This window comes from Rana temporaria, chromosome 11 (assembly GCF_905171775.1).
Source record: "Rana temporaria chromosome 11, aRanTem1.1, whole genome shotgun sequence".
NCBI lineage: Eukaryota > Metazoa > Chordata > Amphibia > Anura > Ranidae > Rana > Rana temporaria.
Genome location: NC_053499.1, coordinates 107,752,970 through 107,777,179, shown reverse-complemented (window position 1 = coordinate 107,777,179; position 24,210 = coordinate 107,752,970). Strand labels below are relative to the sequence as shown.

Sequence of the window (24,210 nt, the reverse complement as noted above, 5' to 3'; positions counted from 1 at the left end):
ATGATAAAAAAAACAAGGCTTTATGTGAATGGCTGAGCAGGGATCAGCCCAACTATAGCTGATGCTATATAGGTTAATACAGCACTCACAGCAGACACATCTGTTAATTAAGTAAAACTTTGGAGCAGTTGGTCCATCCATTTTCACATTAAAGGATGTTGAGTGGGAGGGCATCAACAGGGTCATCCATGGCTCATATTTTGGCTGATTCATCAGGTACTAGATAACATTTGTTCCATGTATGGCCAACATTAGAGCCTGGTTACATTCGCAGCAGAAATGTATAGCAGCTAAACATCTCTCTGCTTGCTTTCTTTGGCCCTTTTTAGCTGATGATGACACTTTAACATAAAAACTATATAAGTCGCAGCATTCTTAAGCATGTTGCAGGCAATTTTACACAGATCCCTCAAAAGACAAAAGTAGTGGAAAAATTGTACATATCAACCATTCCTTTGTAGATATACATTTATTGTGGATGATATAATGCAAGCTACCAATTTAAGGCGGATGCTTTCACAGATGAGCATGAGTGTCTTTTTTTCGTCCTGGTCCAGCAACTGGATAGTCTCTTTCTTCCCAGATAGTAACTCCATCACATGAACACATTTTCTTTGTATTCTCAAAAAGACCAGCAGATCGGGCAATAATTCCACAGGCCAAGCTATTAAAAATGAAACTTTAGTTAGCAAGAGGGAACATAATTTTGGCTTAACTAGTTTATAAAAAAAAAAAAAAAATCATTACAGGCGTTAGGGTTATGGACACAGATTAAGAAAAAATGTGACTTAAAGCGGGAGTTCACCCATTTAAAAAAAAAAAAAAAATCTCCCCTTAGCTTCCTGCTCGTTCGGTCTAGGGGAATCGGCTATTTATATTAAAATAGGTGCAGTACTTACCCGTTTTCGAGCTGTATCTTCTTCCGTCGCTTCCGGGTATGGGTCTTCGGGAGCGGGCGTTCCTTCTTGATTGACATTCTTCCGAGAGGCTTCCGACGGTCGCATCCGTCGCGTCACTCGTAGCCGAAAGAAGCCGAACGTCGGTGCGGCTCTATACTGCGCCTGCGCACCGACGTTCGGCTTCTTTCGGAAAATCGTGACGCGATGGATGCGACCGTCGGAAGCCTCTCGGACACCTGTCAATCAAGAAGGACCGCCCATTCCCGAAGCCCATACCCGGAAGCGACGGAGAGGATGCGTCTCGTAAACGGGTAAGTACTGCACCTATTTTAAAATAAATTGCCGATTCCCCTAGTAATAACGAGCAGGAAGCGAAGGGGGAAAAGTGCCCTCTAAGGGTGAACCCCCGCTTTAAGTCAATTTAGGTTTCTAAATTAACCATCTGACCATCAAGGAAATTTGTTTTCATTCAAAACTGCCCACTAGATAAGCCTCTGTTAGGTAATTCAAAAGGCAATTTACCCACAATTAAGATTCCATGCATAAAATGTATAGAAAACGTACATTTTTTTTACATTTCTTAAGAAAATGGGTTTCTCTTCATCTCATACATTTTTACATGGCATACCATATTTAGTCTGAACAGTTGAAGTCAAATGAAACACAATATTAATTATTCTTGCGAGACTGTACAGTCAACACGTGATGTAACTAGAAATATTGGAAAAAGTTTAGTCTAGGAAGATTGAATTCCTCTTGTAAATGGTGATGCATAATTAGAATGTTATGATATAAGGAGTATAGCATAATGGCATCTTGAGTCTGACAATACTCAAATCCCTGCAATTTAAGAAGTTAACAGAGGTATAAATTGTTCCATGTTGCAGTATATTGATCGAAGCCTATATATTGAAAGGCTTCATGGAATACCATACCGTAAATGTAACTAAGTAGGTAAGTTCTTTATTGAAGAAGAGACATGCAATGTCTCTTCTGCAATAAAATAAACCTACCTTCCTGTTGTCTTCTTTGGAATGTACACTGAGCTACTCAAGTGATTAAGTGGTAAATATGTTCTGTACTTTGCTGAATCATCCTGTCCTCTAAATACGGTGTCACCATGTGGACAGGTGCCCAGCTTTAAGTGCCCAGCCATGGGTCGCGGTCCGGTCCTGCGGCCACTCCGTGACCGCGGGACCCGATCGCTGCCGGAGTCCCGCGATCGGTCACAGGAGCTGAAGAACGGGGAGAGATGTGTGTAAACACACCTTCCCCGTTCTTCACAGTGGCACGGTCATTGATCGTCCGTTCCCTGATATATGGAAAGGCGACCAATGACGTCACACATCCAGCCCCGCCCCTTACAGTTAGAAACACATATGAGGTCACACTTAACCCCTTGAGTGCCCCCTAGTGGTAGACTCCCAAACTGCAATTGTAATTTTCACAGTAAACAATGCATTTTTATAGCACTTTTTGCTGTGAAAATGACAATGGTCCCAAAAATTTGTCAAAATTGTCCGATGTGTCCTCCATAATGTCGCAGTCATGAAAAAAATCGCTGATCGCCGCCATTAGTAGTAAATTTTTTTTTATAAAAATGCAATAAAACTATCCCCTATTTTGTAAACGCTATAAATTTTGCGCAAACTAATCGATAAAGGCTTATTGCAATTTTTTTTTACCAAAAATAGGTAGAAGAATACGTATCGGCCTAAACTAAGGGAAAAAAAGTTTTTTTTATATATATTTTTGGGGGATATTTATTATAGCAAAAAGTTAAAAATATTGCATTTTTTTAAAAATTGTCGCTCTATTTTTGTTTATAGCACAAAAAATAAAAACTGCAGAGGTAATCAAATACCACCAAAAGAAAGCTCTATTTGTGGGGAAAAATGGACGCCAATTTTGTTTGGGAACCACGTCGCACAATTGTCAGTTAAAGCGACGCAGTGCCGAATCGCAAAAAGGGGCCAGGTCCTTTACCTGCATATACCCCTGTCAATATTTAAATATTGTGTAAGGGGTTAGCTCGGTAGCTGGGTGTGTGACGCCCTGGATGGGTTCACTACACACTGAATTTATACAGAAAGGCAGTCGAAGACGGTTGAAAAACAAAGATTTGGTTTATTCTTCCATCTTGCTGGAAACAAGTGCAAGCATCCAAACAGCATAAACAAAATCAAACACAAAATAAACCCTGGCCACTTGGGTTGTCTACCTTCACCACACAGGAACCTATCTAGGGAGTCTGGCACAGCCTAGTGCTGGGCAGACACTGCTGGTCATACAGCAGAAAAACAATAGTCTTTTGATTTTTATCACACAGAAAAATCAATCACCACCTCACCTCCTCAGAAGACTTTCAGCTACTGCTCTCCTTACTCACAAAGCCTCAGGGTGCAGCAATCAGTGGTAATCTTCTGGATTACTTATAGAGGCCTTAATTGCCTCAGTTTTCAAACGCCCTTAAACCTTTTCTGGCTACTTCTGCAGCCGACGCCTAATACAATTGGTGTATTGTCTAAACAAGGCAGAAATGTATCTCCCATCTGTGACAACACCCACAGATTTACCTGACTTCCTGTCACAGTTGCCAAAGTAACAAAAAAAAAACTTTTTATTATACTCACCTACTCTGTGCAGTGGTATTGCACAGAGCAGCTCCGATCCTCTTCTTCTCGGGTCCTCCGACAGTGCCCCTGGTTTCTCATTTTCGTGTGTCCCCATAGCAAAGACGTTTGATATGGAGGTACACAGTGGGGCTGATTTACCAAGCCTTTGCTCCATGACTCATGGAGCAAAGACAGGAGTAAAAGCCGTTTTGTCATTTACTAAAGAAATACGCTGCCAGAACAGCGTATTTCTTTATTTACTATAATGCCTAGTGCGCCCAGGAGAGGGCGCATGGTGCGCCTCTATGGACCTGGCGTACGGCATTTAGAAATGTAAATAGGAGTTTGCGCGGGAATTTATTAGGGGAGGGGGTGTGGGGTGTAGTGGGGAAGTGTAGTGACATGTGTTTGTTTAAGTTTCCCGGGCCGAATTGAAAGTGAAAGTGTTTTTTGTGAAATTGAGCGCCGTACGCCGCAAGTAGGAATAAACCTCCGGGAGTTTTTTTTGCATTCTGCGCATGCGTGCGGGGCAATTACGTCCTTTCACGCACGTCGTCTCACTACGCCGGGAAAATCTTGGTAAATTCCAAGCGGCGTAGCTGTATTTGCACGGCATGAGTCGGCGCACGTGAAAGGCCGAACTGTTTTCAGTTGCGCTGACCATGAAGGGGAACTCCGCGCCAAATTTCAAACAAAAAACCGGCATGGGTTCCCCTGCAGTGGCACATCAGGCCCTTCGGCTTGGTCTGGATTATAAGGGGTTAACCTATGCTGAAAAAAACAGCGTGGGGTTCCCCCAAGATCCAGACCAAACCCTTATCCAAGCACGCAGTCTGGCCGGACAGGAATTGGGGGTGGGGACGAGCGAGCGCCCCCCCCCTCCTGAGCCGTACCAGACCGCATGCCCTCAAAATGGGGGAGTGTGTGTTTTGGGGCAGGGGGGCACTGCCCCCCCACCCCAAAGGACTCTTGTCCCCATGTCGATAGGGACAAGGGCCTCTTCCCGACAACCCTTGCCGTTGGCTGTCGGGGTATGCGGGCGGAAGCTTATCAAAATCTGGGAGCCCCCTTCAATAAGGAGGCCCCCAGAGCCCAGCCCCCCACCCTATGTGAATGAGTATGGGGTAAATTGTACCCCTACCCATTCACCTGGGGTAAAATTGTAAAGTTAAAAAAAACACCACACAGATTTTTAAAATAATTTATTAGTCAGCTGGGGGGTCTTCTGCTGGGGCCCCCCCTTTCTTCTTTAAGCTCTTTTACAAGGAGGGTGTAGGCCTGGTGTTCTCTCTTCCGCCGGGGCCCCGGGCTTCGTAGTTTTCTGCCGGGGGGGGGCGCCACCCCCCGGGATTCTCCGCCGTCTTCTGCCGGGGCCCCCCACCCCCTTTAAGCTCTTTTTGATTCAGGGGGGCATCCGGGCTTCGCCGTTTTCTGCCGGGGGCCAGGGCTTCTCTCCGCTGTGTTCTCTGTTCCCTCTTCTGCCTGTCTCCTCCGCGGAGCCCAGGGCTTCTTTTCGCTTTCTTCTCTGTTCCTTCTTCTGCCCATCTCCTCCAGGGGGGCCAGGGCTTCTTTCCGCTTTCTTCTCTGTTCCCTCTTCTGCCTGTCTCCTCCGCGGAGCCCAGGGTTTTATTCCGCTATCTTCTTCCTTCTTCTGTTCCATTAGATGTTGACACGATGAGCTCTGCCGCTGTAATGGCGTCTGAGCGGACTGCGTCGACTTATATAGGCATAGGGCGTGGTCACCGGGTGATGCCACCCTGCGACCCCAACCTTTGTGACATCACATTCCCATCATGCCCTGGGAATGTGATGTCACAAAGGTTGGGGTCGCAGGCTGGCATCACCTAATAACTAATAAATTATTTTAACAATCTGTGTGGTGTTTTTTTTTACTTTACATTTTTCCACCAGGTGAATGGGTAGGGGTACGATGTACCCCATACTCATTCACATAGGGTGGGGGGCCGGCATCTGGGGGCCACCTTATTGAAGGGGGCTCCCAGATTCTGATAAGCCCCCGCCCGCATACCCCGACAACCAACGGCAAGGGCTGTCGGGAAGAGGCCCTTGTCCCTATCGACATGGGGACAAGAGTGCTTTGGGGTGGGGGGGCACTGCCCCAAAGCACACACTCCCTCATGTTAAGGGCATGCAGTCTGGTACGACTCAGGAGGGGCGCTCGCTCGTCCCCACCCCCATTCCTGTCCGGCCAGGCTGTGTGCTTGGATAAGGGTTTGGTCTGGATTTTGGGGGAACCCCACGCTGTTTTTTTCAGCGTAAGTTAACCCCTTATGATCCAGACCAAGCCGAAGGGCACGATGTGCCACTTCAGGGGAACCCACGCCCTTTTTTTTAAAAAAATTGGTGTGGAGTTCCCTTTCAGCGTCCCCGCTCGCCCCTGGTCCCAGAGCGAGAACCGGGAGTTGTGTGTTTATAGCGCAAAAAATAAAAAGGTGATCAAATACCACCAAAAGAAAGCTCTATTTGTGGGAAAAAAAGGACATCAATTTTGTTTGGGTGCCACGTCGCACGACCGCGCAATTGTCAGTTAAAACGACGCAGTGCCGAATCGCAAAAAGTGGCCTGGTCATTGACCAGCAAGTGGTTAAAAAATAACAAAACAATAAAGTTAGCCCAATTTTTGGTGATAATGTGAAAGATGATGTTACACCGAGTAAATAGATACCTAACTTGACACGCTTTAATATTGCACACACATGGAATGGCGCCAAACTTCAGGACTTTCAAATCTCCATAGGCGATGCTTGTTTTTTTTTTACAGGTTAACAGTTTAGATTTACAGAGGAGGTCTAGTGCTAAAAGTATTGCTCTCACTCTAATGCACGCGTCAATACCTCACATGTGTGGTTTGAATGGCGTTTACATATGTGGGCGGGACTTACAAGCATGTTCGCTTCTGAGTGCGAGCTACTAGGGACAGGGGCGTTTTAATTATTATTATTTTTTTACGTAATAATTCAATAAGACCTCACATCTGTCCTTCAGGCTGGAAAGCATGTGATCGGGAAAAAAATAAACACAGATGTCATGCTTTCAGCCGCGATTGCAGCTTTGTTCATGCTTCTGCCTCTGGATTTCTGGTGAACTGAGCATGCCCAGGGACTTTTTGATGTTGCTTTTTGTGTCTCATAGAGCGTGTTTTTTGGGTTAGTAATTTAAGGAGATAGTTAACAGGTGTAACAAGCGCACCCAATGTAAAGACTGAACTTTGTCCATGTGTTTTCAATTGCGTCATTAACACACAAGCCTATGTTATATAAAGCGTGTTTATAGCATTTGCTAGCTGCCCTGAAAGAGGGCAGGTTGTGTGTGTGGGGGCTGGCAAGAATGTCTTTGCAAAAAGATATGTTTTTGATCAAGGTTTTTTTTTGTCAATGTATGTTTATATTTTTTACGGCGTTCACTCACTTTGATATATTTGTGCTGCATTATTTTGCAAAATATTTCTCAAGATTTTGTGACTAATGTTTCATTCCTGTGTATGTGTCTCTATTGTGTTTTTTCCAAAGCATAAACCATATTCTGTTTAATGTCTCAAATTAACCTGTTTATTTTTATTTTTTTATTTTTTTTGCTTTCCTTGTTTTGTTGACCAATAAAATTACTTTCAAATTTTGAAGTTTGTTTTTTGTTACTTTTTCATGCTACAGATTTTGACAGCTGCAGCTGAATTAGGGCTGATTGGTTACAACAATCAGTTTGTCTGGAAGTTTTTTTCCTGGTGTGTATGCATGAAATGTTTGCTGTCATGTTTATTCACCAGGAAAGGAAAAATACAGCGCGGTAAGTATTATTTCCTTTTTACTGCAGTGGGCCTCAGCCTCAGTCAAGTACCCCTGACAGGACATGTTTTGTGGATTTATCTTATCAAGAATTGCTGTCCAGACTGTCTTTTAAAGCACATGAGCAAGATGAAGGAAAACCTGCAAACATGGCCTGTTGGGGGTAGGGTTGCCACCTCATCCCTTTAAAACAGAACACATATGAATTACACAGGTTCTGAGGCTAATTTAATTTAGATAAGGCTCCACTTGAGTTCAATTACCACCTTAATCAGCCACAGAACCTGTGTAATTCATATGTGTTCTGTTTTAAAGGGATGAGGTGGCAACCCTAGTTGGGGGGTGGGGGGGTGTATTGGCGGACAGGCTTAAAGTGCTGATTTACAGCACTGTGCTTAAATCTAGCGCAAGGCAATCCTATTCTAATTGTGGGTGTTTGAGGGAAGCCAAGTGAGTTGGCTTCACTTCCTGTCACACAGCTGAACAAGAAGTGAGGTTAAAACCCCATCAATGTCTTTTCTTGGGGACACAGGTCAATCTAACTAGTGTCCCCATTAAGCAAATTGCACTCCAGCACTGCTGTGTACACCCCAAATGATTATTTCGTTTGGGGTTTAGTAAAGGCAAAGCCATTCTGCAGTAGAAGCGTAGTCGCTGAAAATCTGAGGGGAAGCACTGATGGTTTTAACATCCAATCCTGTAGAAGCAAAGTTTTTTTTTTTCTTCCTTGCTTGTCCACTTGTAGTGCAAAGTGGATTTGCCTTTAGGAAATGGACCCCAAAGTCCAAGATCCCTAATACTTTGGGGTGTACACAGCAAAATGCTAGAGTGCAATTTACATAATGGGAAACTATTTCGATTGGTTTTACCCTCACTTCCTGTTTGGCTATGTGACAGGAAGTGAATGAATTTGAATTAGAAAGTGACAACATTTGTGAGGTGTCTTCACCCTATCAGGGGTGCAGACATCCCCAAAAAATGAGCAGATGATACTTATTTGCAAATTAAGAAACATTTTTATTTAACATTGGGTGGTGTTTGTGGGGGTCCCTAACACACATTCATACATATTAGCAATGCTGTATCCTGGCCTATTGGCATGGTTATATTTTCTTAGTCCTCTCAATAAAATTATCAGAAATTTGTGCATAAAGTAGAACTATAATCAACACTTTTTTTCTTTCATTTTGGATGGAGGGAGGGAGGGTTATAGCCCCTGTCAGTTTATTTTGTACCATCCCTGTCCAATTGGGGAGATTTACCTTCACTTCCTGCCCCATAGCCAAACAGAAAGTGAGAGAAAAACGATGCAAATTAAGGGAATCCAGTGACCCCCCTCCCCCTCTCTCAGAACTAGTGTGTGTGTGTGTGTGTGTCCCTGAAAATTTCTGGGCGGGTACTAAAAAGGAAGTGTGGGTTATTTTTCTATTAGGAGGTGCACAAGTTTAGTCAGGCCTAGGGCAGCACAAAACCTAAATATACTACTGCATATTAGGGATCCGATTTACAGCATGTTTTTAGATTGTGGAAGGAAACCCACGCAGGCACAGGGAGAACATGCAAACTCCAGGCAGATGGTGTCACGGGTGGGATTCGAACCAGCGACCCTTTTTGCTGCTAGGTGAAAGTACTATCCACTACACCACTGTGCTGAACGAACATTATTGCGGCTGAAAGGATGAGATCAGTGTTTTTTTTTCCGATCTCATGCTTTCCAGCCTGGAGGACAGATGTGGGGTCTTATTGACCCCACCTCTCTCCATAAAGAGGACCTGTCACACACCAGTCCTATTACAAGGGATGTTTACATTCCTTGTAATAGGAATAAAAGTGATCCAAAAAAAAAGGGACAAAAAAGTGCAAAGAGAAAAATATTACGTAAAAAAAAAAAAATGAAACGCCCCTGTCCCTAGTAGCTCGCACTCAGAAGCAAACGCGCATGTAAGTCCCGCCCACATATGTAAACACCGTTCAAACCACACATGTGAGGTATTGACGCGTGCGTTAGAGCGAGAGCAATCATTTTAGCACTAGACCTCCTCTGTAACTCTGAACTGGTAACCTGTAAAAAAAATTCAAGCGTCGCCCATGGAGATTGTTAAGTCCCGAAGTTTGGCGCCATTCCATGAGTATGTGCAATATTAAAGCGTGACAAGTTAGGTATCTATTTACTCGGTGTAACATCATCTTTCACATTGTCCCTAAAAATTGGGCTAACTTTACTGCTTTGTTATTTTTTAATTCATAAAACCGTTTTTTTTGGGGGCCAAAAAAAAAAAGGCGTTTGAAAAATTATTGCGCAAATACCGTTGGAAATAAAATAAAAAATTACCGCCACTTTATTCCCTAGGGTGTCTGCTAAAAATATATATATAATGTTTGGGGGTCCTGAGTAATTTCCCAGGAACAAAATATAATTTTTACATGAAGGAGAGAAGTGCCAGAAAAGGCGCGGTATGGAAGTGGTAAAAGTGAAACAAGAAAAGTGAAATATTTCTTTAAATTTCATACGGGGGGGCTTAGAACTGTTCCTGTACAAGATATCATTTCTGAAGTGAAAAAAAAAGTGATTTAAAAGTAATCATAGCTATAAAGAATACAGTCATTGCTCATTAAAAAATAAACGTGGGGGTCCCCCCAAATTCAATTACCAGGCCCTTCAGATCTGGTGTGGATATTAAGGGGAACCCCGCCGTAAAAAAAAATGATGTGGGGTTCCCCCTAAATATCCATACCAGGCCGACGGAAGGAGAAGATGGAAGAAGACGCCGGGCAAGATGCGGACGAGAAGTCCCAAGAAAGAAGCAGGGGAAGAAACCCGAATGAAAGAAGAAAAGAAAAAGAAGAAGAAGAAGAAGCGCGGAAAGAAGATATTAATAAAGGAATTGTCAAAAACCGGCTACTGTCATTTTTAACACTTTTGACACTTTTTTGGGTGAAATGGTAGAGGTACAATGTACCCCATTACCATTTCACACAGGGGGGAGGGGGCAGGATCTGGGGGTCCCCTTTGTTAAAGGGGTCTTCCAGATATCGATAAGCCCCCTGCCCGCAGACCCCTACAACCGGGGGCAAGGGTTGTGGGGATGAGGCCCTTGTCCCCATGAACATGGGGACATCCTCCCTATGTTGAGGGCATGTGGCCTGGTATGGTTCAGGAGAGGGGGGGCCGCACTTTGTCCACCCCTCTTTTCTGCGGCCGGCCAGGTTAACGTGCTCGGATAAGGGTCTGGTGTGGATTTTTGGGGGGACTCCACATCATTTTTTTTTATTTGGGGTGGAGTTCCCCTTAAAATCCACACCAGACCTGAAGGGCCTGGTATGGATATTTGGGGGGAACCCCACGTCATTTTTTTTTACGGCGGGGTTCCCCTTAATATCCATACCAGACCTGAAGGGTCTGGTAATTGAATTTGGGGGGACCCCCACGGTTTTATTTTTTTATTTTATGAATGAATCCTCTCAGAATTGCCGGGAGCCGACAATTCATTATAGCCGCGAGTGAATTTTAAATGTCTTTTTTTCCTTCAGAATGTAATTTTTTGCAGGGACAGTTCTAAGTACGGGAAACATGCGCTATTTCACATGCTGACTTTACACACCCCCCTAGGTACGAAATTTAAAGGAATATTTCACTTTTATTGTTGCACTTTAAGCATTATAAAATTCACTGCTCCCGAAAAAACAGATTTTAAAAAATAAAAAAAGCATTGGGGCAGGCTCAGGTCCCCAAACACTTTTTAGGACAAAACTTGCATATTAACCTTTAAAATGAAAACTTTTTATTTCTCCCATAGACTTCTATAGGGAGTTCGGCGGCGGCTTTACATATTACTTGCATTGCGCCCGCTGCCAAGCCGGTTAATGCGTCTAATTAAGGCTTCACCTAGTGCACTAATTAAGCCATTAACCGGCGCAGCGCATTGATAATAGTAAATCAGCCCCAGTGTCTGTGTGCTCCCGAGTTGTGTGTCTATGGAGCTTTATTACACAGCAGAACTTAGCCCCAGCCCCCACTTCCTCCTCACTGCATTTGATTGACTGCTGTGTGAAGAGGAATAGAGGGGAGAAGAGATGCAGCTGTGCACAGTGCTGGATCTATTCTCTCCTCGTTCTCTTTATACAGAGAGGAGGAGGGGTGGGGGGCATAGAAATAGAAAAAGGTTTTTTAACCTTAATGAAATGAATGCATGATGGTAAAAAAAAAAGTTTTTAGCTTTAGTATCACTTTAAAAGTTTGACTTTATGAATCTTGATTTTGATGCTGTTAGGTCTCATTTACACTTGCTTCAAAATGTGGCATTGGACACGCTTTTTTAAAACACTCTGAATGCCAATCAAAGCACCGGTTACTAAATAAAATATTAAACTTAGTCCCATTCACACGTTGCATTTGTTTTGTTTCAAATGTAGCGCTACCCCCTCAGGAGCCGCTGGTTGTTTTGGAATCGGCGTATTAAGTTACCTCTTATCGTTGTCTGAGGGTGAAGTTGATGAGTAGATTAGTGAGCGAATGTCCAGTCAGCAAATTAAGGTTTTCTAAATGCTTTATTTCTCGGCCCAACACGACCAACATCAATTAGAGGTAGACAGGAAAGGCTGATGAGGTAAAGGAACTTTGCAGTATCAGGCTTCTGGATGAAAAGTAAGCAGTCCTGCTTTCAGAGTTAACACAGTTCGTCGCCACTCCAGCCAGAGTGGGTGAAGTGCCTCCGGACAGACTCCTGCCACGAGCCTGGCAGCTAAAGCGCCACTTAAGGATTGCTGGGAGGAACAGGTCTCTGCCACAGACCTGGCTTTAGGGACCTCTGCCACAGGCCTAGTACTTGAATGAGCTAAATGGATTGAGCGAATCCTCCCAGTAGGCTAAGTTAGGGTCACCGGGTGACAGTTGAAGTGTACCTGTCAATGTCCCGGTCACCAGATCCCCGATGGTTCGTTCAGCCCCTCAGACAACCTGCCTTTGGGTTTTCCCTGAGCCGATCACCCACCGCACAGCACATAGCTTGGGATCTCTTTAATAAAGCTGGGGACCCAGTAAGTCACTAGGCCCCCTTTCAGCAACATGGAGCTCCGCGTAGCATGCTACCCCGGCCTGGTAGGCCATATCGCCGGGGTCCATTGGATGCGCACACCCTAAAGGTGGGTGCCGCACCTGGAACCCGCGAAGAACACAGAGAAAATGGCGTCTGCCACAGATATACTCTCCCCCAGCATGCCCCGCGAGGGAAAACTCGTCTAATGGTGCGCAGACTGACCTACAGGACAGTTCAGGAATGACAGCAGCCCAAATTTAACAAATTGTGAATGGGAGCAAAATAACGCTCTCATTCCCCATTAACTTTAAGGTAGTGCCCATACTGAAAGTAAGGGGGCGCTACACAAAAATACCCCATGTTGCTTTCTTCGTGCTTCAAAGCATCTCCAAATCCTCCATAAAAATCAATAACATTCGCTAACGGCACCTGCAGCTTTTGAAGGACTTTTGTTTAGAGTTAGCTTTGCAGAGCTGGTGGTTACTATCAAGCAGGAGATCCGCAGAGCCGGGGGTTACTACTGAGCAGGGGATCAGCAGAGCTGGAGCTTACTACTGAGTGGCGAACAGTAGAGCTAGTGGTTACTACTGAGTGAGGATCAGCAAAGGGGTACTACTGAGTGGTGCAACAGCAGAGCTGGGGGTATTACTGAGTAGGGGATAGGCTAAACTAAAAAGCTGGGGGATCTGCTGAGTGGGGGTACTAATGAGCTGGGGATCTGCTGAATGGGGGTACTATAGTAAGCTGGGGTTCTACTGGGCCCATTTTAAACAAATAGAAAATCAATACACATAACAGGCATTTGCCCAGAAACATCACTGAAGCATCAAAAACACATCAAAAAGCATGTTGAAGTGGGAGGCGCTTTAATGTTAAATATCTTACCCTTTGCCTGAGTTGCCTGTAATTTTAGAAGAAGGATGATTTCCACATCCAAGATCGTCTTCACCTTCATCTATCAATAAAGAACGTCCAATAACATCCCAAACCTATGAAATAAAGATAAAGAGAACATTCATGCAAAGGATTTCTATTTCTCATAAAAGTAAAAAATAGGATTTCTTTATCGTACATCACGGGACACAGAGCACCATAGTAATTACTATATGGGTTATACGCCTTCAGGTGATTGACACTGGCATAATCAAGACAGGAAGTCCCCCCTCCTATATAACCCCTCCCATACAGGGAGTACCTGCGTTTTTTTCCACCAGTGTCTAAAGGTGTTGGTCACAGTTAAAATGTTATGCTCCCTGGATGGCCTGGAAAGGTCAGGGGGCTACGATAATAGAATTTTTATAACAGCTTACCTGTAAAATCCTTTTCTTGGAGTACATCACGGGACACAGAGTCTTAGTCATTACTAAGTGGGTTATATTCTACCTTCAGGTGCTGGACACTGGTGTAATCAATTAGAACAGGAAGTTTCCTCCCTATATAACCCCTCCCATACTGGGAGCACCTCAGTTTTTGTAGCAAAGCAAATAAGTGTCCCAATATCCCCAAACAAGAGGGGCGGGAACTCTGTGTCCCCCGATGTACTCCAAGAAAAGGATTTTACAGGTAAGCGGTTATAAAAATCCTATTTTCTTTATCCTACATCACGGGACACAGAGACACCAACAACGCAGACTGCCATCAGACATGAGGACCTCTAATACTGCCTGCAGCCTACTGTGTCGGGAAAAAAGCTGCATCCTCCTGCCGTCTTACGTTCCTCTGATAGGGATTAGTGAATGTAAACACAAACGACCAAGTTGCGGCCTGGCAAATCTGAGTTATAAAGGCTTGGTAATGCACCCCGCATGAAGTGCTTACTATCCTGGTAGGGTGCACCCCAAAAGAAACAGAGGGAGCCCTCTCTTTAACCACAAGCCTGAAAAATAACCTGATGAATCAACATTTGATTTAGACGCTGCCTGCCTGGTAGCGCAACATCATCAGTTTTCCGTATCCGAGCAGGTCTTGACCTCTCTTACTCTAACGAGAGAGCGTGTAGCTATTTTATTAGCTGATCTGAACACTGCCTGCCCACATTTAGGGTCTTCTGGCAGCAAACAACCCATTAGGTTTCTATATCTGAAAACGATCAGATAGATTTTTAACTGCTCTCAACTCTATTGAGAGAAAAGCAATAACCTTTCCTTCCGCGGACCAATGTCTTGAAAAAAAAGGAAGGCAAAAATATCTTGATTCAAATGAACACTAGATCCTTCTAGTAAATAAGGTTACCCTTCTTGTAAAAAATAATTAAGTATGGCTCTATACAAGGAAAGTTGCCAATACTCTCATGCGGATGCAACCGCAACCAAGAACACCAATTTCCTCCTTAGAAGGATGAAGGGAATTATGGTGCATCAGCCCAAAGTGCTGACCCTGTAAGCTGTCAAAACTAGATCCAATCCTCCGAACACAAGGGCGACCTAACTGGTGTACTTATACACGCCACCCCTTGTATAACGAAACAGATCCAGAGTGTGACACAATCGATCTCTGAAAATATTGACAAGGCCGAGATCGGATCCTTGATGGAACTTAAGGCTAGCTCCATCTCCTTTCTAATGCAAGAAGGCAAACATTTTACCTATGACATACTACCAAGGATGCCACCCCTTGGTTTCACCCCAGGAACATGGGCCTTCCAGATCCTAGGATATCTGGTCCTGGAGGCCAGCTGTCCTGTATGAATCAAGGTAACTGCCGTTGATTCTGAACGCCCCGATCCTCAAGAATGCTATGACGGCCAGATCATTAATACCCATGTATGCAAGACAGAATGTAACCCTGCAAAGCAGGCCTGAACAAGCTGTAAGGGACCCTGGGTCCTCTACTATCAGCTCTGCTGTCTCTGCACAGCAAGGTCGCATGGGCTATGCCGGAGCAATTAGGCCAGCTTCTGTTCTCCTCTGATGTAGCATGGAAGCTACGAAGTCATAAACCAGAGATAACTGGTCCGCCAGGATCACTTAACACATCTGTCCCGCATGCGGGTGGATCCTTTGTCCTTGACACAAGGCTGTTCAATTTCTTGTTGAACCTAGACGTCAATACCCTTTATGTACAGGGTACCGTTTCTGAGACATCTGGTCAGAAAAAAAATCGGGGTGTAGAGGTCAACCTCCCAGACACAATTGTTGACGGCTCCAGCGAATCGCCTGAAGCCAACACCAGGATGAGGACCTTAAGGAGACAGAGGCTCTGGCCATCTTAGGCTGAGAGAAGTTATATGCAGCTTGATTCTCTGAAAAGACTGCAGCTGCAACCAGAGCTAGTGGGGCTTCTGATAGCTTCTCCTCACTAGGCTCACCTGTTACCTGTCCTCTGACAGTGAACCTTCATCCTCAGGTCTTTCAATCCCTCTGTTTTGAGAATTTAGACCAGGGAAAGAGACACACCATGGGGGAGATTCAGATACAATGGCGCATCTTTACGCCGGCGTAGCGCATCTTATTTCCGCTACGCCGGACCAGCGCGGAGAGGCATGTACTGTATTCAGAAAGATATTACTCACCAAGATGCACCAGCGGGTCGTATTTTCGACGGCGTAACTGTAAGTGGGCGTCACCCCATGCAAATGATGGTCCGACCATGTCGCAGAGAGATACGCCGGGCGTATCTTAAACGGCGCATGCGTTGTGACGTCGCCAGACTGTCTGCCCCCATCTGCGCATGCGCACAACTGCACCCCGCGTAAGATACGCCGGCCCACTGCCTACGCCCAGTGCATAAATACGCCCAGACATGCGTCCGTCAAGTGCAAAAGTACCCAAGCATTTTTTGTTACTGCTAGGTCTTTTGCATCTTGATTTTTGGGGGAAGTATGGCTGCACCAGAGTTTTCAGGTGACCGGAGGATGTCAAATTTCAGCCCAGAGGAGAAGGCTGTTATTATAGATTGGCTCTCCCAACATGGTGCCCGCCTCTATGGGCCACAGAGTGGCAACACTGGCAGAGCGGACAAAAACCGCATCTATGCGGAGCTAACCACACAGGTTAATGCTCTCGGTGTGGCGGAGAGGGAGCCGAAGCATATCCGCAAAAGGATTAATGACCGGTTCAAGACAAATTAGTGGCGATGAAGAAGCATGCCAGTGGCACAGGTGGAGGACCAGCCACAAGGATCACCCTGACGCCAGAGGACATGGTCGTGGCCAGGTTCCTGGATAGGGAGCTGGTGGAGGGCCTGGAGGGCTTCGATTCTGGGGATCAGCCTTTGAGGACAGGTAAGTGTGTTTTATCTTCTTTCTGGTGTGTAGCATGTGTGGGGGGGGGAAGGGAACATGTGACAAGTGTGTGGGTCCACCAACATGTGAATGTTTTGTGTCATCCACAGATGTGCAGGATGGAGCTGGGCCGTCATCGGCTGCAGGGCGACCCACCCCATCCATGGTTGAGAGTGCCCCTACCTCAATGCTTGAGGAAGTTGAGGAGGAGCACGTCGGGGTAGAGGATGCCGTGTATCTGATGGAGGAGACCCCCCATACCTGGCCCCTCCCAAACCCCCCCTCATGAGAGTTAACCCCTCACGGGTCTCAAACCCTATCAGGGTTACCCCCTCACGGGTCTCAATCCCTATCAGGGATAGCCCCTCACGGGTCTCAATCCCTATCAGGGATTCCCCATCAAGGGACACCATCCCCTCCAGGGATTCCCCATCAAGGGACATCATCCCCTCCAGGGATTCCCCATCAAGGGACACCATCCCCTCCAGGGATTCCCCATCAAGGGACACCATCCCCTCCAGAGATACCCCATCAAGGGACCTCCCCTCCAGCCGGCCTCAAGCCTCTCCGGCCCCTAGGAAGGCTACCAAAAAAAACGCGTGGAGTCCCTGAGGAGTTTGAGGACCATCTGGCAAGGGACCAGACAAGGCAGACCCGCCATATTGAGTGTCTTGCGGGTGATCTGCATAGGGTCGCAGATAGCCTGGTCTCCTCGGCCGAGAGCCAGGCTGCCTGCACTGTGGCAGTGCAGGAGGCCATCACCCAGCAGGCTGGCCAGAGTTGGGACATTAACAAGAACCTGCAGGACGTGGTTGGGAACGGGGCAGCCCTTCTGTCCTGTCTGGTGGACCTGCAGGCCACAACATCTGGCCTGGTCTCTGAGGCCCGGAGCCTGGCAGCTGCTGTCCGTGAGGAGGGGAGGCTGACATGGCGCCAGCAGCGCAGCAATACAACCCGCCGGCTGCGGATGCAGGCTGCGACAAATTCATACCTCCACCGGCTAGCCGTGGAAATGGAAGGCAGCCAGGGAGAGACTGGGGGAGGTTCCACCACCAGCCCCCCCACCTGAGGCTCGCCCCAGGCAACTGCGCCCCAGGAGCCTAGGGACAAGACGCAGCCCACGACAGAGCCGTTGATTTTTTCTATATTTTCTTTGATACTCAGGTTATGAGTTTTATTTATTTTTATACTCAGGTTATGAGTTTTATTTATTTTTATACTCAGGTTATGAGTTTTATTTATTTTTATATCCCTGCAAACGGTCAGTAGTGCAGGCTACAGTGTGAATGGTGTGTGAATGTGGGGGGGCGACACTCCTGCCAGTAAGGTTTGTCACCCTCAGTCGTTGGAGAAGTTATCCCCACGACACGTGTGAATGGTGTATGAATGTACAGCAACATAATTGGAGCCTTGGCGTGGCGTTGCAGCTCCCAAGTACCGTGCGGTGTACTTTGGTCTAATCCAATTTGATGTGGGGTGTGTGCTAGGGACCACAGTGGTGTGCATGCGTGCATTCTCCTTGTGCCATGATGAATGTGTGTGTTTAACGTGAAAAGAAGCCTACCACGAGGCATCTCCTGACTGCTCTTCCCTCAGCAGACAGGGTACCCACGGGCAGGGGGGGACTGTGTGGTTCGGGGGTCAGGTCATCACGTATGCCAATCTCCAGGCCCTTTCTCATGGCGTAGTTGTGTAGAATGCAACATGCACCGATGATCTGGCACGCAAAGTTTGGGGAATACAACAGGGTCCCCCCAGACTTATCCAGGCATCGGAAACAGGACTTCAGGAGGCCAAAGGTGCGTTCCACCACTCCACGGGTACGTGCGTGTGCAGCATTGTATCTTCTCTCTCCTGGGGTTTGGGGGTTCCGAAATGGAGTCATGAGATGGGGTCCAAGTGCATATGCAGCGTCACCTGGAAGGGAAAAGACAGGAGGATGTTAGCCATGCATGTGCCCCTTGTGATGTCTGCATCATGGGGTCAGACATTCATGCCTGACACACATGTCACTCACCAACCAGCCAGCTGTCCCCATACATGTTCTGTTCAAATTCTGTTGGGATGTTGCTTTGACGGTATATGAAGCTGTCGTGGCTGGGCCCGGGGTGTTTGGCACGGACGTGCCATATGATGCATTGGGCATCGGCTATCACCTGTACGTTGATGGAATGCCAGTGCTTCCGATTGCAGTATATATGCTCTGTGTCACGGGGGGGGGCTGTAGTGCCACACGAGTGCAATCAATGGCCCCCACGGTGCGTGGGAATCCTGCAATTCTGTAGAAATCTGTCATTGCCTTCTGCCGCAGATGCTCCTGGGTGGGTTTGATGAAGTGGTGGGACATGCGTCCAAGGATTGCGGGGATAACCTGGTGCACAAATCTGCTCATGGTGGATTGTGACAAACCAGCCACTACTCCACTTGTTCTTTGAAAAGATCCACTGGCGAGGAAATGCAGTGTTGCCAGTACCTTTACCAATGGCTGCACTGCATGTACGCAGTGTGTCTTGCTGGTGATGTCATCCTGCAGGGTTGTGGCTAAATCCAGGATGGCTTCAGGGCTGAATCTGAAGATGCGATACACCTCCAAATCACCCATGCCAAAGACGTCAATGCGCGTGCAGAATATCCTCTCCCGTGCACTCCTACGTGCCCGTCGACGCAGTAGTGCTATGACCAATGCTGCCCCTGGCATGTTGGCATACAGATGTGTTGTCCTGCAAGTGTGGTTGCTCAGGTCGTCTGCAACGGTGCTGCTGTAGCTGCTCTCCAGCTGACCTGTGCAAGTCTGGTGCAAAGTTACCCCTGCTTTATGAGGGGTAACTTTGCGCCGGAATTTCCAGTTACGCGCACCGGGCGTAGCCTTAGCCGGCCAAACGTACTTTTCTGAATCGGCGTATCTCCCTCATTTGCATATTTGAATACAAAATCCATGGGCGCGCCAGATCCGTCCAGCGTAAATATGCGCCTACGCATATTTAGAAAAGTTACGCCGGTAGGAAGAAGCCTATTTTGAGGCGTATCTGGTTCTGTGGGTATGTGGTTCTGTGGGTACGGCGCATAGATAGGCCGGCATAAGTGCTATCTGAATCCGGGCCCCTGTTTTCTGCTTGTGAGGATGCTGCGGATATAGCAGTTAAACTCTTAAGACCCATAAATGCAATGCCACAAAACATATGCAGAGGGACTGCAATGTTGGGGGAGGCTGCAACGTCTGACAGGGCTGATAGCTCATTCTGTGAGCTGTCTTAAGTCTCTACAGGGGAGGATAATATCATGCAAGCATGATAAAGGGCCCCCAGATTCAGATGGCGATTCCCTTTATATTCCTAACCCTGAACCCTCTTTTACGGGGAGACAAAAAGTTCTAAGCAAAAGCAGAGGAACTTAACCCTGGTGCATCAACAGCAGAAATTAGTCTAGCAAAATAATGCCTGCTAATCTGCACAGCTACATGCAGAGTAGGTGTCTTAGATGAGTCTGTATTCAATCCGAACAAGGTGCTTACGTGCCCAAGCTACTGTGTCCCCCTGGCTTGCAGAGCTCTGACGTCTGAGCCTTTTTGAAGGGCCAGCCCTAAACCTGCACCATGAGCCGGCGAGCGTGCGCCAGCGGCAACCACATCGTCCCCCCGCCTATAAAGCGCGCCCCCCCTTGCAGGGAATGGTGGAGGCGGGGGGAGAGAGGGATTCCCCAAGGATCGCTGTGGACCCAGACTACGAGGGACCCCCCCCCATCGTGGCCGAGCCTGAAGCGGAGGAAGTAAGCCGCACCATAGATCAGCCAACCTTGAGCTTCCTGAAAAGCATGGTAAGCGAAACACCAGGTATGTCTTTTTACTGACTTTAGCGGTGGAAAACAGATAAGACATGCAGCTACTCATGACAATCCAGCCCTCTCCAGGGGAGAGCTATGGGTACTACAGCCATCCTGTCTCAACAGACATAGTGGATTCTTTGCCCAGGCACACCTGTATTATAGACAAGACCCAATAGCCCCTTCAGGAGAGGACTAGGACCAGCTAGGGAAGGTATATGGGTGCCAGAGCCATCCTGTCTCAAAAGACATAGTGGTTAAGTTGCCCATGCATAGATAGGCGATACCCAAAATCCCCAATGGGAGACCTACTGTCGGACCAAATCCCGTAGGTACCTCCTCTTACCTTTCCACGCTGCAGGGTATTGCAAAGCAAGAGGCCCAGCCTTCACCCCTCACCGTGGGCTTCGTCTCAGACCTTCAGTGACCGGGGTCCATAGCAGGTAAGCCTCTCCCCTGGAGCTATATAGCACCCTGGCAACAGAAAAAAACATTTGGTCCTAGGCATCGACCAATGTACTGGAACCCAGGGTCCAGCTCTCAGAGAGAAGCATTATAGGCAAAACCTTGTTCTTCGTACCGAGGCCCGGGTACCGTCCACTTTGGCTATGAAGCACCTTGGACGGATCCGGATTTTATGGAGGCTTGGATATGCAGCATGGATCCCTCCAGTGGAGCTCCTCGGAGCACATGTTCACTTGTGACCAACACCTTAGACACTGGTGAAAAAACTGAGGTGCTCCCAGTATGGGAGGGGTTATATAGGGAGGGAACTTCCTGTTCTAATTGATTACACCAGTGTCCAGCACCTGAAGGTGGAATATAACCCACTTAGTAATGAATAAGACACTGTGTCCTGTGATGTACGATGAAGAAATCGGATCCATTCCAAAAGTCTAAAAAACAAAGACAAAAGTGGATGGTACCCAAGCCGCAGTATGGAAGAACAAGGTTTTGCCTGTAACGTTTCTCTCAGGTGAGCTGGGCCCTGGATCCTGCACCTTGGTCACATTGCTATACCACAGGTTTTCTCTGGCAGGGCGCTATACAGGTCCAAGGCATTGGACCCTACGTACAGAGGGGACCCCATCCTTGAAGGTCTGGCATGGCACCAACCCGCTGTGATGGGTGAAGATTGGGTCGCTGCGATATTCCAGCAGTACCCAGCGGCGGGAATGGTAAGTTAAGAAAAATCCTGGGTTTCATTCCTGGGTGTTAACAGCCGCACTCTTACCTATGGGTATCAGCAGCTCTTGTTGAGAAAGTTCTGTCTCCCCTGTTGTCAGCTACTTGAAAATGGGGGGGGGGGGGGCGCTGGGCGATCAAGAATGTATGGGGATTTCTATGCAGCCTTCTTTCCCCCCTCCCCGCACCGCGTCTCCCGTAGTGGACTGCCGTGCGCCACGAGCAAGAGCCTGTCTCCTTTCTTTAGTGAATAAGATGTCACAAGCGGGGGGTGGGACTCTGCGCCACCGGCGTGCATGCATCCTAAAGCGCGGACCGGCAGGCTTGTTATTTAAAAGCTCAGCTGTCACAGTAAAGCGGTGGCTGACACACACTTTTACAAGGGCATGTAAGCTGTGTGCTGGCAACAGGCATTCTCAAGACTGGTCTATTTAGCATCTGGCTGTAGGTATTGAAAGCGGCATATTAACCATTGCCAAGACTGAGCTCAGCAATGTGTGTAGGGGTTGGGGTGTGTGGGAAATACCAAGAGGCTCCTACCACCCCCAAGAATATGCGACTACGTGTCAAGAAAAAGGGTTGAGCGGGGTGGGACTTTGTATGTGCCTCAGAGGAGTAAATAAATATAGTAATACCACAGATATAAAATAAACAACTTTTATTTAACTGATATCAAAAGGATTCAAAATATAAAATAAAATCAAGTTACAGTTTTGAGCATTTGAAGTTCAGGATGTGCGATTCCTAAGCATTTATGAAAAATATGGCCTACGCGTTTTGCGGATTTCCGCTTCGTCAGGGCCTTTGGAAGTGGCACAATGACATATTGTATATACTCTAGAAACAGAAAATGTGTTGATAGAGAAATATAAATACCATATTTAATTCATTCAATAAATAAATAGAGAGAAAAAAGAGAGAAAAGAACAAAAAATGGAGGTAGGGGAACAGGCATATATAAAAGAAAGAAATATATATACTTGTAAAAAAGTTTATAATTCATTAAATACATATTTAAAGTCACAAATAAAATTATTACAGACTAAATATTGCATTCCATTAAAATAATATTTAGTCTGTAATAATTGTATTTATGACTTTAAATGAATTTAATGAATAGGAATCCGCCGTTAGTTGTGACAGGTACAAATCCCTTCAAATGGCAGGGTTGATTGGGGGGGGGGGGGGGTTGAGCAATCATACAACCTGTCTGACACCCATTGTCCAAGCCCTTAATAAATCCCCCAAATAATTCCAATAAATTAAAAAATATATATATAAGGATTGTAAGTTTCCAATAATGGGGGAAAATATGAAATTGTCATTAACCACTACCCGACGGCCGTACGACTTTATACGGCCGCAGGGTGGTTCTACTTTTCTGACTGGCCGTGTTTATACGGCCTGCGCGCGCAGTTAGCGGCGAGGGCGCTCGCGCGTCCGGCCGCGGCGTGCTCGCCGCATCGCTGAGATGCCGATGCGTGTGCCTGGCAGCTTTGATGTCCGCCAGGCACTCGGGATCGCCGGCTACAGGGACAAGACGTGGAGCTCTGTGTGTAAACACAGAGATCCATGTCCTGTCAGGGGAGAGAGAAGACCGATCTGTGTCCCTTGTACATAGGGACACAGATCGGTCACCTCCCCCAGTCACCCCCCTCCACACACAGTTAGAACACAATTCAGGGTACACATTTAACCCCTTCCTCACCCCCTAGTGTTAACCCCTTCCCTGCCAGTCACATTTATACAGTAATTAGTGCATATTTATAGCACTGATCGCTGTATAAATGTGAATGGCGCCAAAAATTTGTCAAAAGTGTCCGATGTCTCTGCCATAATGTCGCAGTCACGAAAAAAATGCTGATCGCCGCCATTAGTAGTAAAAAAAAATAATAAAAAATAATAATAATTCTGTCCCCTATTTTGTAAGCGCAATAACTTTTGCGCAAACCAGACGCTTCTTGTTTTTTTTTTTTTTTTACCAAAAATATGTAGTAGAATACGTATCATCTAGACCAGGGGTCCTCAAACTACGGCCCGCGGGCCGTATCCGGCCCGCCAGTGTGATTTACCCGGCCCGTGGACTGAAACTAGTGACAGGGCAGTGGCGATGAAACTGACAGTTTCTGAGAAGGGACACAGGCAGAGCCGCAGCAGCGGGGGAATTACACCCCTCCCTCTCCTTGAGCAGAGCATTCACCTGGCAATGCCTGCTCCTATTGGCTACATTCAGAGCCAATAGCTGGGAAACTAGAGCATTATGGGAATAGTAGTCCTGGATACCAGCAGGCCCCATGATGATTCCCTGAGAGGAGTTCAGCCCCCAACATGCCGAGCGGAAGGGGGAATAGGAAGAGAGGAGAAGAAATGCCATGAGGCTATCGAGTGGAGGGAGCCAGTGATTCTTTTATTACCCTCCAAGGTAAGAACTTACCTCCCATCTATCTGGCTGCTCCCACCCTGTTCTACCCTCCACCTGGCTGCTCCCACTCTGTTCTACCTTCCACCTGAGTGCATCCACCCTGTCCTCCACTCCACCTGGCTGCTCCCACTCTGTTCTACCTTCCACCTGGCTGCTCCCACTCTGTTCTACCTTCCACCTGGCTGCTCCCACTCTATTCTACCCTCCAC

The 24,210-nt window shown here is 46.8% G+C and overlaps 1 protein-coding gene across 2 annotated transcripts in view; it reads right to left on the bottom strand.

The window, feature by feature from the left end:
- Window positions 1-450: 450 nt before the first annotated feature.
- The window catches only part of CCS (copper chaperone for superoxide dismutase), a 259,850-nt gene continuing 236,090 nt past the window's right edge, over window positions 451-24,210 (bottom strand). For both annotated transcript variants that reach the window (XM_040328802.1, XM_040328801.1), the window contains exons 7-8: window positions 13,239-13,342; window positions 451-664 (exon numbers count right to left, since the gene is read on the bottom strand). In XM_040328802.1, the coding sequence (XP_040184736.1) occupies window positions 517-664; window positions 13,239-13,342 (252 nt within the window). In that variant the 3' untranslated portion in view covers window positions 451-516. The remainder of the gene's footprint in view (window positions 665-13,238; window positions 13,343-24,210) is intronic.